The sequence below is a fragment of the Prionailurus viverrinus genome, chromosome D3, assembly GCF_022837055.1.
Source record: "Prionailurus viverrinus isolate Anna chromosome D3, UM_Priviv_1.0, whole genome shotgun sequence".
Taxonomy (NCBI): Eukaryota; Metazoa; Chordata; class Mammalia; order Carnivora; family Felidae; genus Prionailurus; species Prionailurus viverrinus.
The window spans coordinates 15,948,390-15,962,793 of NC_062572.1; the positions used below are offsets into that span (position 1 = coordinate 15,948,390).

Sequence of the window (14,404 nt, forward strand, 5' to 3'; positions counted from 1 at the left end):
TGTTCAGCATCGTATCTCTGGCCAGTTTCTAACTCATAGCAGGTATTTAAGAAGTTTTTGAGCCTCTGGTCCCTCACGCAGTGTCCTAATGTGGCCCATGTAACCTGGCATTGAATTGCATCTTGTGGACAGCATTGTGGAAGCATTGCTTCATATCAAAGCAGCCCCGGACGCACATGAAGGCTCCTCCCCAGGGGAATGCAAGCCCCCACCAGCAATTCTGCATCTTGGCTCTTTTCCCTTTCTCTCCCCGTCCCCCCAGTCCTAAACTCATCTCTCTGCTTCTGCTATTCGTGTGGAAAATGAGGTTAAATGAATTACTAACCCATGGAAGGCTGGGTTTCTTTGGACCTTCAGGGGATTCACTGGGATTCTGCAAAGATGTTGACTTCCATCTTCCTCCAGGGAGAGAGAAAAGAAACTGAGGGTGCATGGGGACATATCCCCACCCCTCACACACACACATGTAAAGTGCCTGGCATGGGAATGGCAGTTGTGTGTTATGATGCTACTTTTCCTTCCTGGAACCATGGCAGACATTGCTAATCAATCCCAGAATTCTTCTGATGAGATCAGACTGCAGGGACTTCTAGACAGCCACTCCTACTAATGTAGATTGAACCTGGCACTGGAGATGCCCATTTGGAGATGGACAGAGCCCATTTGCCATGTCCAGCCTAACGCATTTCCAAACACACGGGAGGTGCTGAAAATTTAGGCATAATTTTTTAGGCATAAATTTAGGCATAATTATTAAACAGAAGTGCTATTGGCAAAAGATGGTTGTTACATCCTGGGGCCCATATCCTGAAGCTCCTCCAGGACTTTGAATGACAGCCCATCATATGGATTCCCATTGGCTACTGCTGCCCAACAACCGGACTGCTGGCCCCTCATATACCTCGTCTTTCAAAAGAACTTGTGAGATTAATGTATTTGATTAAAAACAAAATTTCTTTTTTACTGGGTGGATATAGCACATTGGCTGTTGGCACGCCAGCTCAATCCCTGGGCTGATGGAGGCTCATTGATGCTGGAGGCCAATTTCCATTTCAATCAAGTGCAAGTGGAGGGTGGCAGAGAAAAAGATTGAAGGAAACTGGGACTTGACTGAAAGCTATGGCATCTAGTGCCACCTACTGTTATATCACTGCATCGCTACCATTTCTGACCGTCTCCGGGTTGTTGATAGCCTTCATCTGTCCTTCATGAGTTTATTTGAGAATAAGTCATTCAAGTTATATTTTGTCTTTATGATTCAATTTTTTTAAAAAAAATTCCAGATACTCACTATATAGTGATAATGATAGTAACATTCTTTGATGTGTTTAGTTCACGAAGCCAAAATACCACGCTGCCTCTCAGTACCCTCACAGCTCCTTGGATGAAGACTGGGCAGGTGACAGGTGGGAGCCCTGATGTCCGGAGGGGAGTGACAGACCTGGAGTCACACAGCTAGAGGGGCAAGGAGCTGGGACTCTGAATCCTCATATCCCTTCCGTATCTGTCACTCTCCCACCTCTGCTCTCCCCTGCACACCTTGGGGCCTGGCTCACACCTTGTCTGGCCCCCTCAAAGCATAACTCCTACTTTAGAAATTCCAGTGTGTAATGTGGATTTCACTGGAGGGTTCATGGAAGAGATGGAATGGAGGCTAACATTGAGCCCCATGGAGGAAAAATCAATAAAACAGTCTTTTCACTGGTGCATTTTTACTGGATGTGAGTTACCGCCTGCCCCACCCCAAGGCTCTCTTCCCACCCTCCATGATATATGACTCTGCGTTTATCAACTGGAACCCTTCCTCCTCTCTCTGTGTTTCCCCAGAATCCGTCTTCACACTCCTGTCCCTTCCCAACAAATCAATCACCCTCCTTAAAAACAAGGAGGATTTAAGAAACGATGAAATAATGAAATGATGCTGTCTTTCCCTTTTACTCAAAGAATTGCAAAAGACTTTTTGAATTTTCAGGGAGGCTTAATGATTGAGGACTCAAGTTGTAACTACAGGAAGATTGGATGTATTAGAGTTCTCCAGAGAAATGGAGCCAATATGACACATATAGATAAAGAGATTCATTATAGAAATTGGTTTGTGCAACGGTGGAGTCTGACCAGACCCAAGACCTGCATTTGGGAAGCTGGAGACCCAGGAGAGCCGGTGGTGTGCATTCTAGACTGAAAGCCTCCCAGCTCAAGACCCAGGAAGAGCCAACATTTCAGCTCAAGTCCAGAGTCAGGAAAAAAAACCATCCAATGTCCCAGTCCCAAGGGCAATCGGGCAAGAGGAGCTCCCTCTTACGAGTCTGGGGAGATAAGGCTTTTGTTCTGTTCTTCAGCTGATTGGATAAGGCCCACCCAACATTAGGAAGGGCAATCTTTGGGGCACCTGGGTGGCTCAGTCAGTTTAGCATCTGACTTCGGCTCGGGTCACGATCTCACGGTTCGTGGGTTTGCGTCCCGTATCAGGCTCTGCACCACAAGTGGGATTCTCTCTTGGGATGCTCTCTCTCTCCTCTCTCTCTGCCCCTTCCCCGCTTGCACTCTCTCTCCCTCCCTCTTTCTCTCTCCCTCTCTCAAAATAAATAAATAAACTTAAAAAAAAAAAAGGAAGGGCAATCTTTTCTATTCAGTCTATCAATTTAAATGTTAAACTCATCCAAAAACACCCTCAGAGAAGCACCCAGAATAGTGCCTGAGCACCTGTGGCCCAGTGAGGTTGACACCTCAAATTAGCCATCACATGGGGGTTCTATTCTTTGCTGTGATAGCTGGCCAGCTGTATGACCTTGAATGAACTTCCTCTGTGCTCTCCTTCTGTAAGATGGGTTTATTAATAACTGTCCCATTGGGTTGTTGGAAGAAGCAAACGAGAGTAAAGGCATAAAATGCTAAACACGGTGCTGATGTGGAACAATTCCACAATAATTTGTCAGCTTACAAGACTTAGCCACCTCCCCCTCCCTCCACCCATCCCCCACTCACAAAGCAAAGGAAGCCCGCACAGTCCACGTTTTCTGCAACCCTTTACGTTGTTGCACAGCTAGAAATCTGAGTGTGTATATGAAAGATCATAGTTTCTAAAGGTAGGAAATGAATTCCAAATAATTGTAAACATGGCACAGATCAAATGAATCCTGCAGGCCACCAGCCTGACATCTCCGTCTCTCATTTACAGATGGGAAACAGACTCGCCTAGCTTTTACAGTCATAAACAAATAGGTGTGAATGTGTTCCAGTAAAAACTCCCGATTCACAAAAGTCAACAGCAGGCCGTGGTTTGCTGGCCCCTAGACTAGATAAGGGTGAAGTGGGATGGTCAAGGAGTGCAGGACACTAATCTCCACCACGGATCATCCATGGGCCCTTGAATAAGCGGCTTAACCTCTCCAGTCCTGGGTTTCCTTTTCAGCAAAATAGGAATAAGAGTACCTCATAAAGGTTGGCATGAGGATCAAATAAACCAATGTAAAAAAGGGCCCCAACCCCAGACTCCCCATCCAGTCCCCAGGCAAGCTGTTGACGTAGTCGGGGCATTGTCCCTCAGAGTGAATGTTGCTGGTGACAGATGCGGGTGGTGGTTTATAAGATTTGACACTGTGAGGGGCGCCTAGGTGGCTCAGTCGGTTAAGCACCCAACTCTTGACTTTGACTCAGGTCATGGTCCCAGGGTTGTGGGATCAAGCCCCACCTCGGGCTCCACGCTGAATGTTGAGCCTGCGTGGGATTCTCTCTCTCCCTCTCCCCTCCCCCTGCTTGTGCTCTCTCAAAAAAAAAAAAAAAAAAAAAAGATTTGACACCATGGAAGGTGTGTCTCTTGGACCTCTTTCCAAGAAAGAACTTGCCATTCAACCCTAAGGACTGCAGGTAGCTGAGAGCCTCCAGCTGTTGGCACTTGTAGGACCTACCTCAGAGGCCAGGATCAACCCATTGTCCCCAGCCAAAGAACGCTGGCCATTTCTGCCCTACGTTTGGACTCCTAGTTTGCTCTGGACTTGGTCTAGATCCCCATCATGGTCTGAGGCTCTCTCTATCCAGTCTTGCTCTTTCCCTCTTTTCTCTCTCACAAGTTTATCCCAATAAGCCTCTTGCACTCCTGTCTCAGTGTCTGCTTCCCAGAGGCCCCAACAGACACAGATGTTGAAGTTTTCAAAGATTCCAGGTCATTTATTTTGCAGAATGACCTTCACTTTTTATTTTTCCGATTGTTCCTTCCTGACCACATTCAGACTGGGCATTTGGGACAGAACGACAGTGTAGGTGGGGCTCCTGGGTGGCTCAGTTGGTTGAGCTTCCAACTCTTGATTTCATCTCAGGTCATGATCTCATGAGTTTGCGGGTTCAAACCCTGCATCAAGCTCTGTGCTGACAGAGATTCTGTCTCCTTCTCTCTCTGCTCCTCCCCTGCTCATTCTCTCTCTCAATAAATAAATAAATAAACTTAAAGAGAGAGAGAGAGAGAGAAATACGATGCAGGGGATACTGTGTCCTCCCCAGTGCATTGCTTCAGGGCACATGACATCAGTTTGTCCCATCACTGGTGATGCTGAGTGTGCTCACACTGGTTCAGGAGGTATCTGCCAGAGCTTGTCTTTATGCAGGTACCTTGTTCCCTTTGTAATTAACAGCTAATTTGTAGGGCTGAACCTTGAGACTGTGATATATTCATCTCGTCATTCGGCAAATGATGGATTGAACTCAGGGTCAGACACTGTGTCAGAAGCTGGAGATCAGAAGCTTTCTTCCAGGAACCATTGCCATCCTTCTCTTCCCCCAGAGACTCCTGCTGCTTATTCTGTTCTTAGGGTCCCAGCATAAGACTCACTCTTCATCCCTCCCCTGGTTAACCATCCCCTTTTCCCTACCCCACTACTCTCCAGGGCCCCAATATTCCCCAGCCGCCCCCCCCTCCACGTCGTTTCTCCTGGGAGTTGAGAAAAACAAGAATGGTTAAATCAAAATACTCTAAAGGATGCACCCTGCCTTCCGTGAAGAAATTCTTTAAAAAATTCAATAGCACACTTCCTATTTCAGCTTGAAGTGTCTACATGGGAATGAGGTCGCTAGTTCTGGGTCATCCCTACATAGGTAGGTACGTGTCTTATATCTTTAAGAAAAAAAAAAACACCAAAAACCAAACAAAAAACCTCATTCCCCCCAAAGGAAAGTGCCGGTCACCATCGTAAAACCACCCAAAGTTTAAATATCAGTCTGCAAACTATGATCTCTGGTTTCATGCATATACCCTTGCCATGGATCCTACCCACTCTCTGCCTATTTTGTTCTTTACAGCTTCTCCATAAGGAGTCTGAAATTTGCTAATCATCTTCCTTGCTCCTCAATGCTCTCAGCTTTTCAAATGGTCTCCCTTCCCCCTCACCACTTGACAGAGCTTCCCAGCTGTTCCCCTGATGTCTGTATCAGCCCAAGTACATTTAGCAGGAATTCATTTCCATCTTAATCTGATTCTAGGAAGTAGATCATATTTTAAGAAGTAACAAAGATGGGTTTGGAACATTCTTTGATAAAAAGACAGAGAACAACAGATATTTAAAAGATCGGCTTGCCAACAAACCATTCTGATGTTTCGCCATATAAAAATTTTTGTGACAAAACCCAGTGGGCAAGCTTTGGAGGCAGTATCTTTAAATTAATAGCTAGCAACTGCTATCCCTTATTTAGCCCCCACTATGCAAAATGGGAATCAGAATGAAGTCATGGTTAAGAATACAGGCTCTGGGGGCGCCTGGGTGGCGCAGTCGGTTAAGCGTCCGACTTCAGCCAGGTCACGATCTCGCGGTCCGTGAGTTCGAGGCCCGCGTCAGGCTCTGGGCTGATGGCTCAGAGCCTGGAGCCTGTTTCTGATTCTGTGTCTCCCTCTCTCTCTGCCCCTCCCCTGTTCATGCTCTGTCTCTCTCTGTCCCAAAAATAAATAAACGTTGAAAAAAAAAAAAGAATACAGGCTCTGGGGGGCACCTGGGGGGCTCAGTCGGTTAAGCATCCACCATCAGCTCAGGTCATGATCTCACAGTCCATGAGGTCGAGCCCCACGTCAGGCTCTGAGCTGTCAGCACAGAGCCTGGAGCCTGCTTTGGATTCTGTGTCTCCCTCTCTCTCTGCCCCCCCCGCCCCCCCCCCCCCCCCCCCGCTCATGCTCTATCTCTCTCTGTCTCAAAAATAAATACAAACATTTTTTAAAAATTTAAAAAAAAGAATACATGCTCTGGTGTCACTTGAACTTGAGTTCAGACCCAGAATGTGCCATTTGATAGCATGTTGTGTTCACTTTTCAAAGCCTCAGTTTGTTCCTCTATAAAATGGGGATAATAATATGGCAAGGTCTAAATGGAATCATGTATTTCAAATGAAAACACACTTAGAACAATGTACGGCATATAGATGAACAATAATGTTGTTGGTAGACAGTATTAACTCCATTTCACAGATGGGGAAACAGACTTGGGGAGGATATGCAACTTGCCTAAGTTCAACTCCTAAGTGACAGAGCCAGGACTCAAACCTGGGTCTTTCAGACTAAAAAGCTCTTTCTTTTCATTCCTGCCACCTCCCACTTCTCAGCTATCAGGTTAAACCAAATCGCTTCCAAATGTTACTATGAATCTGAATATTCACAGTACATGAGTATTAAATGTGAATGTACCTGCCCCCAAACCAACCCCAGCTAAGCCTCCAATGAGCTGTGTTCCTCCTCTCCCCGCCACATTTATCAGCGTTTAACCTGACACATTACAGGATGTCATGTGGTGTTTCTCACAGACGCTGTCAAAGACTCATTTATAGATCAATCAGAATAAGGACACACGCTGTAGGAAAATGTGGACATGGCAGAGATTTGACTTTGTTTTCCAGGAAACAAAGAATGAAGGCATTCTCTACACTCTACAAGTCAACGGAATAAACCAAAGGCTCTTAAGGCCAATGGCACTCCCGAGGGAAGCAAGGATAGAAAATTAAAGTCAACAGTCCCAGGATGGTTTTTATTAGTCTTGGCTGGAAGTAGTCACAGAAAGCAAGGCAAAGAACATCCAAAGGGATGGTGATAGGGTTATACTTGACTTTTATTTTCTCCCAACTTTTTAAAAAAATCTTTTCTTGATTTTCCACAATGTTCATTAGTTAGTTTCATAACCAGAATACAATCTTAAACATAGAGTTGTATTGCAAACGTGTTACCAGGGTAGGGAGACACATTAATCAGTGTCAGCAGGGAAGAAATATTTAGCATCAGTTTGTTTATCCGGGATAAGGGCTTAAAGCGTGTGGAGCACAGGACATATAAATTTTGGTGCAAGAGGAAGTGGGCTATGAAGATCTGGAATAGATGATACAACTGACCCTTCACCAACACAGAAATTAGGAGCACTGACAGCACCCCACACACACATACAGTATCAAAAATATGTATATAACTTTTGACTCCCCCCTACAACTTAACTACTCATAGCCTGCTGTTGACCAGAAGCCTTACTGGTAACATAAACAATCGATTAACACATATTTTGTGTATTATATGTAGTATATACTGTATCCTTAAAATAAAGTAAGCTAGAGAAAAGACAGTGTTATTAAGAAAATCATACAGAAGAGGAAATACATGTACAGTACTCTTCTGTACAAAGTCCAAGTAAAAGTGGATGTATGCATTTCAAACCCATGCTGTTCCAGGTCAGCTATACTTCCTAGGGAAAAGAAACTGGGAGAAGCAGGTGGGTTCTGGATACTCTAGAAACCTGCATTGTGATAATGATTTTGAGAGAGAGAAAGAATGATCCCAATTCTGGAAAGAATGATCCGAATTCTGGATATGCATCTCAGCCAAGGAAAATTCTAAGAACCTCAAACTTAGGACCCAAAGATAAGAAATATCCAAAGTTACCATCTGCAAAGGGATCCGTATAAATCAGGAAAACCAGATTTATAGTCCAAAAATAACTGGTCAGCTCCCAGAGCATAAACTATAACCACAGCCATTTGATGTTGGCCCTCATTTCCATTTTCATTTCCTGCTCCCACGGGGGGGGGGGGGGGGGGGTGGGCTGATCCTTGCAAACTACATTTCCCAGGTGCCCTTGCCAGCTGGCTTCCCGAAGAGGAAACTGGAGGGTCAGAGGAAGGGAGAAGCCAGAGTATTTCTCTCCTTCCCCCACTCAGCTTCTGGTGGCAGCTCCCAAATGAAACTACATCTCCTCCACGAGCCCACCTTTTGCCAGGGGGATTGGGCTGGATTGGGCTTTTGAAGGCTGCCTCTCTCCTTAGCCCCTCCATCCAAGCTAGGCTGTCAATCTCTAGCTTGTCATGCTATCCCTTATTTAGCTTTTCAATTCTTCCAACACCTTTGTGATTGCTTCCCTATATTAAATTCCCTGTACTGAACTATCTGGCATGAGCTCTGTTTCCTGCCTAGGCCCTGCTAAAATAATCTACTAACTTACATCATTTTAGCCTAGTGTGCTAAAATAATCTACTAATCTACATCACTCCAGACTCCGATTACTCAATTTAAAGCATCCCTGAAAACTTACACTTAGCTCATATTGATAGAATCAGTCAGAATTGCTTTACAAACACGAACACGCTATTATTTTATTGGACAACTAATAAAGGTAAATTATTTTTAAAGAAGAGAAAAAGATGACCCAAATTAAAAGTTACCACTTACCTATAATTCAAACATCCTGCAATAATATCCCTACTAACAATTTGTTACATTTACGTTCAACCTATTATGTTATTGCATATATACCTTGCCATATATCATTACTTTATTTAATTTTTTTAATGTTCATTTATTTTTGAAAGAGAAAGAGAGAGCACAAGCAGGGGAGGGACAGAGAGAGAGAGAGGGAGACACAGAATCCGAAACAGGCTCCAGGCTCTGACCTGTCAGCACAGAGCCCGACAAGGGGCTCGAACTCATGAACCTTCAAGCCGTGAGATCACGACCTGAGCCAAAGTCAGAACCTTAACCAACTGAGCCACCCAGGTGCCCCTATATATATATATATCATTACTTTAAAATATAATTTGTATTAGTGTATATGTATTTTTAGAAATATCTACAGATTTTTATGAATATGAATCTTAAAACTCTCTAGATCTAAGTTCTTTACGTTTTTGTGACATGTGGTTTTACTTGAAATTATATTCCTTTCCATAGCAACAAATATACATCGATAGCAACATTAACTAGTAGCACCAAATTCAAATGCATTGTATGCCATCACCTGGATAGACCATGATTTATCCCCTCAACGCTCATTGTTGGACACTTAAATGTTTTTCACTATTATTAATACTGTTGTGATAAGAATCCTCATGGATAAATCTTTTTATCCTTGCTGAAAAATTTCCTGGGTAAAAACAGAATTGCCGGGCATGAGCGTATGTGTTTTTAAGGCTACGTATACACATGGCTAAACTGCCCTCCAGAAAGCTGTAAAGATGGTGATTCTTGGATGTCGTGTGTACTTTTAATTGTGCTAATATCAAATAGTGTTGGTAAACGTCCTGACAACCGGAACTCCCTCCTTCAATGCCATTATTACTGCTGGCTTATTATAATTGTAATTAAATAATAGTCGCTTCCTGAGTGACTATTGTGAAAATCGCTTCCTGAGAATTCACTGAAATGATGACATAATTGCAGGGATTTGGGGGCTGGATCTTGTCCTGCTAAAGTTTTGTGTCAAGTGGGGGGGACAACTTGACTTTACTGCTATAAATTGGTCAGCACCAGCCCTAATCAATACAAATTTTCTTCTACAGGCAACTGTCAGTAGGCAACATTTGGAGAGGGAGGGGAATGTGTGAAATTTGGACAGTATCATATTTGCTTCCTGAGGGGAGTAAAACTTGAGACATTTAAGAGAATGATGTGTAAACAATTGTGACTTCAAGCAGGGTTTCAATCTCGTATTTTCAAATTATCGGGCGGGGAAGTTTGAGTGTGTTTGGTTTTTCATTGTTCATAAATATTTTTAATTTACAATATCTTTTAAGAAAGTTACCTTGGTCCCGTAGGGAAGAGTTATAGAAGGTTCAGAAAAAGAGAGGGATTAGGAAGATAGGTAACAATGACTTCAAACTTTGATCTCAACTTGGCCAATCTCATTGGTTTCACTGCGAAATGCACCAAAATGGATGTCATCTGATGTTGATCACACAAGAGGGGAAGGGAAGGGAAAAGAGGATGAGTTCTAGTTAAAATAATTCTTAAATTTTTTTTAATGTTTATTTATTTTTGAAGGAAAGACAGAGTGTGAGTGGGGTAGGGGCAGAGAGAGAGGGAGACACAGAATCTGAAGCAGGCTCCGGGCTCTGAGCTGTCAGCACAGAGCCTGACGTGGGGCTTGAACTCACGAACCATGAGATCGTGATCTCTGAGCTGAAGTTGGGGCACTTAACCCACCGAGCCACCCAGGTGCCCCTAGTTAAAATAATTCTATTTATTGACGGGCTTGGCACACCCAAGGGAAGACATTTTTCGGATAGAAATCTTATGGTTGTGGGTAACAGAAAATCTAACTCAAGCTGGCTTAAATAATAATAAAGGAAATGTTCATGAAAAGCCTAGTAAAGCCTGATTAGTTCAAAAAGGCACCAGGGAACAAGTTTTTCTTGGACTCTCCTGTCTTCCCCCACATCGTCTTCAACTAGAGGCAGGTGCTCCTCATGGGCACAAAATGGCTGCCAGCAACTCCCACAGATCATCTGCTCCTCCAATTATAGTCAATGAGGAAAGAGGACTTCTCGGCCTGTGGTTCCTTAGAGGATCTAGGAACCATGCCTTCTAGAAGCCCCTGGCAAATGTCTGCATGCATCTCATTTGCCCAAACCACATCACATGACCATTCCTTAACCAGTCCCAGTGATGGTGGATGGGCTGTGCTGTTTGGCTTCAGCCACTCAGGACCACCCCTGCTGCAAGTGCCCCATGGGAAGGGGGGGGGGGGGCAAATGGTCTAGTGAGGGAGCTAGTATCACAAGGGAGAGTACTACATATTGTAACATGACTTCCCAAAGAACTCAGACATCTCCGTATGTCAACAGATATATTTCCATCCTTATACTGTCTGTATACTATTCCATTGTTTAGATGCACCGTAATTATTTGACCTGTCTTCTATTGTGAAGACGAACAGGGAGTTGCCGTGAGTTTCCTCTTACGAGCAGCATCCCAGTGAGTGGTTTTGCTGATGGATCTCCATGCCCATGCAGGGATGTTCCCACAGGACGCCTGACAGCAGAAGCATCATCATACCCTGAGGCAAGCACACTGTGGCAGCATTTAGGGTGCGCTGACGCATCACCCTTCAGAAAAGTCACCACAACGTGTTCTTCCACCAGCTTCATTGAAACTACCCATTTTCCCATAATGTCTCGGCACTTCCTTTGGTTAAAAAAAAAAAAAAAAAAGAATTAGTACTTCAGGCATTCATTTCCAGGCAGGGTAATCCAGATAATGATCTTGCTGTTGTCCCACTAAACTGGGGCTGAGAAAAGTGACTCTTATATTAGAACACAGTTAATTTAACTCTCTTCTTTACATTGACCTGGTATCCACCTCCGAGTAATGAATTTAAGTCTTATGAGGTTTCCCTTATGGCTAGGCAAGGCCGATGATTACCGGAAAGGCAAAGAAAAACCCATGAGCAATCACCTGGTTAATTCACTCATAAAACCCTGCTACAGGGGCGGTGAGGGGGAAAAGGTACCATTGACAAGATTCACTTCTCCAAATCAGCTGCCTACACCGCCAACAATGATTATTAACATTTCATTCTTTGCTTTGCTTTGAGTATAATGTTAATATCAAGAGCCTCCATTTATCAAACGCTTGCTACGAGTCAGGAATTTGGCGATGAATTGTCCCAACAAGGTAAGAATTATTCCTCCTCTCTGCTGAGAAAGAGGCCCAGAGAGGTTGAGCAATTTGTCTGAGATCAAACAGCCAGTCACCAGACAGAACCAGGGTCAGAGCTCAGGTCTGCCTATCTCCAAAGCCCTCGTTGCTTCCGCTGTGCACACGGCCCCTCTCTGGTGTAGAGGAGGTCACTGTGCTGCCCAGGACCCCTTCCAACCTGGTCAGAGATCTTGGATGAATGCCTGAGCCTCCTGCAGCCTGGCTCCATTTGTAACGGTGCACTAACACTTTTTTCTTTCACTTCTTGGCTTCCCATCAGGTCCCAGACAAGCCGATGAAGAGCATCAAGTACATGGACAAGGAAATCATAAACCTCAAAAAAGACCTTGCACGAAGCCGGTGAGTGAGCCCGCAAGGATTAACCCATAGATGCCCTGACAGAGATGAGCAGGCTACAGGGCGGTCCCTACGAGTCCTTGCTAAATCCCAAGGTCCCCAACACTAAACATTAAGCAGAAGACTTGCAGGAGGGTGTCCTTTGGCTGGACTTTCCAGAGAGTATCTTTACTGGACTAACCTCTCCACTAGCTGCCAATCGCTGCCTAGAATTCCCTTTGCGTTCCTTCCTGGACCTGAATCCAACTCAAGACAGTTCCCATGTGCTCCAGAAAAATCTCTCCTTTTTACTCCAGACGCACATCATGGTTGCCCAGAGTCAGACAGACCTGGTCTCAAACACCGGCCCTGCTACCTGCCAGCTGGTAACGTGGCAGAACCTATTGAACCTCCCCGAGTCTCTGTGTCCTCATCTGTAAAATGAATATGATATGAGGTTGTTAGAAGGACTGGGTGAAATAAAGCAGCTAAAGTGCCCCTTGTGTGGCCTTTAACACAATGCCATCCCTATCCAACCTCCCACCCCACCCAACCCCTTCCTGTAAAATAGCATGAACAAACTGAGGTCTAACCCTATCTTAGTCATCTCTGGATGGTGAGCTGGGCTTTTTCTCCCTCTCACCTCTTAACTCTGTCCTGGGACCTGCAACATTTCAAGGTAAGATCATAAATGGGACTTTTGGCAAAACACCTCAAGGCACGGGAAGAGATGGAGACTCTCTGAGCACAAAACACGTAAAGATGTGCTGAGAGGGGGGTCATACAGGCAGTGTGGAAGGCCCATTTATCTTCTGTGTCTCCCACTCTGAGCCAGACCACAATGCAAGTCAGGGCAACACATTCTCGTTCTTCACCTCCCTCACCCGGAAGCTCCCTCTGTCTCTACTGCCCATCTGCGTCTCCACACCTTCTCCGTCCAGGAGCACAGCTGATGGTACTGGATGCAAGAGCCCAAGAGGGGGCTGCAAGGTGTGGGCATGAAAGGTGGGGAGGAAGAATGCCATGAAGGGACGAAGGCACGCATCAACACCCCCTGTCCGGAAGAAACGTTAATTGCAAGCTGTGCATGTAATTTTAAATTTTTGAATAGCCGCACTACTATTGAAAAGTAAAAAGAGACAGGTGAAAGTAATTCTAATACCATATTCTATTTAACCCAACACAGCCGAAGTGTTATCAATCATCATGTAATCAATATAAAACATATTGATGAAATACTCTATTCCATTCTTCATACGTGATGAAAAGTGACAAAGTGATACAAAATGAGCAGTGATGAATTACACTCAAGGCACACATCGGTTTGGACCAACCACCTTTCAGGTGCTCAGTAGTTACTATGGACTGAATTGCACACCACCCCCCAATGCACATGTTGAAGCCCTAACCCTCAATGACTATATGTGGAGATAGGACCACTAAAGAGGTAATTAAAGTTAAATGGGGGTTCATAAAGGTGGGCCCCTGAATCAACAGGCCTGGTGTCCTTATCAGAAGAGGAAGAGACATCATCAGTAAGGTACTGTCTGAAAGCCAAGGAGAGAGCCCTCAGGAGACACCAACCCTACTGACACTTGACCTTGAACTTCCAGGCTCCAAAACTGAGAAAACAAATGTCTGTTGTTTGAGCCATTCAGGCTGTGGTATTCTGTGATGGCAGCCTAAGCAGACTAATAGTCAATGTTGAGGTAATCCTGCAGAGAATGTCCCCAGCTCGAGAGCAGATGGACCTCATTCCCAGAAGCTCGTATAGAGCTGAGCGCAGGGATGGCATGTGAACTTGGGTCTCAGAATTGAGGGCTGAGACCCACAAGGACTCCTCCATTACTTGTGGACATATTGGCCTCTAGAGTATTTGAACCCAGGCTCGAGAGGGCTTTTGAGGCTCAGGCCTTGAGAACCTTGTGGGGAGTAGTGTCAGAAAGTCAAGAGCTACCTGAATGGGGGCAGCAAAGAAAGAGGCTCGTGTAGCTGAGAAAGAACGCCTCAACTGGGATCTGTACTCTGCTCCACGGCCATGCCTGGAGGACATTCCAGGCTTCAGAAGGAATGGTGCAGCACAGAATTTGGATCAGAGGTGAAGTTCAAAATACAGAACCATCTGTATGTCATGGGCACCAAACA

General features: G+C 44.8%; 1 protein-coding gene across 1 annotated transcript in view; it reads left to right on the plus strand.

The window, feature by feature from the left end:
* CCDC60 (coiled-coil domain containing 60) overlaps positions 1-14,404 on the plus strand; it is a 163,131-nt gene that overhangs the window by 59,381 nt on the left and 89,346 nt on the right. Inside the window, exon 2 of the mRNA XM_047828032.1 lies at positions 12,204-12,283. Coding sequence (XP_047683988.1) covers positions 12,204-12,283 — 80 coding nt within the window. The remainder of the gene's footprint in view (positions 1-12,203; positions 12,284-14,404) is intronic.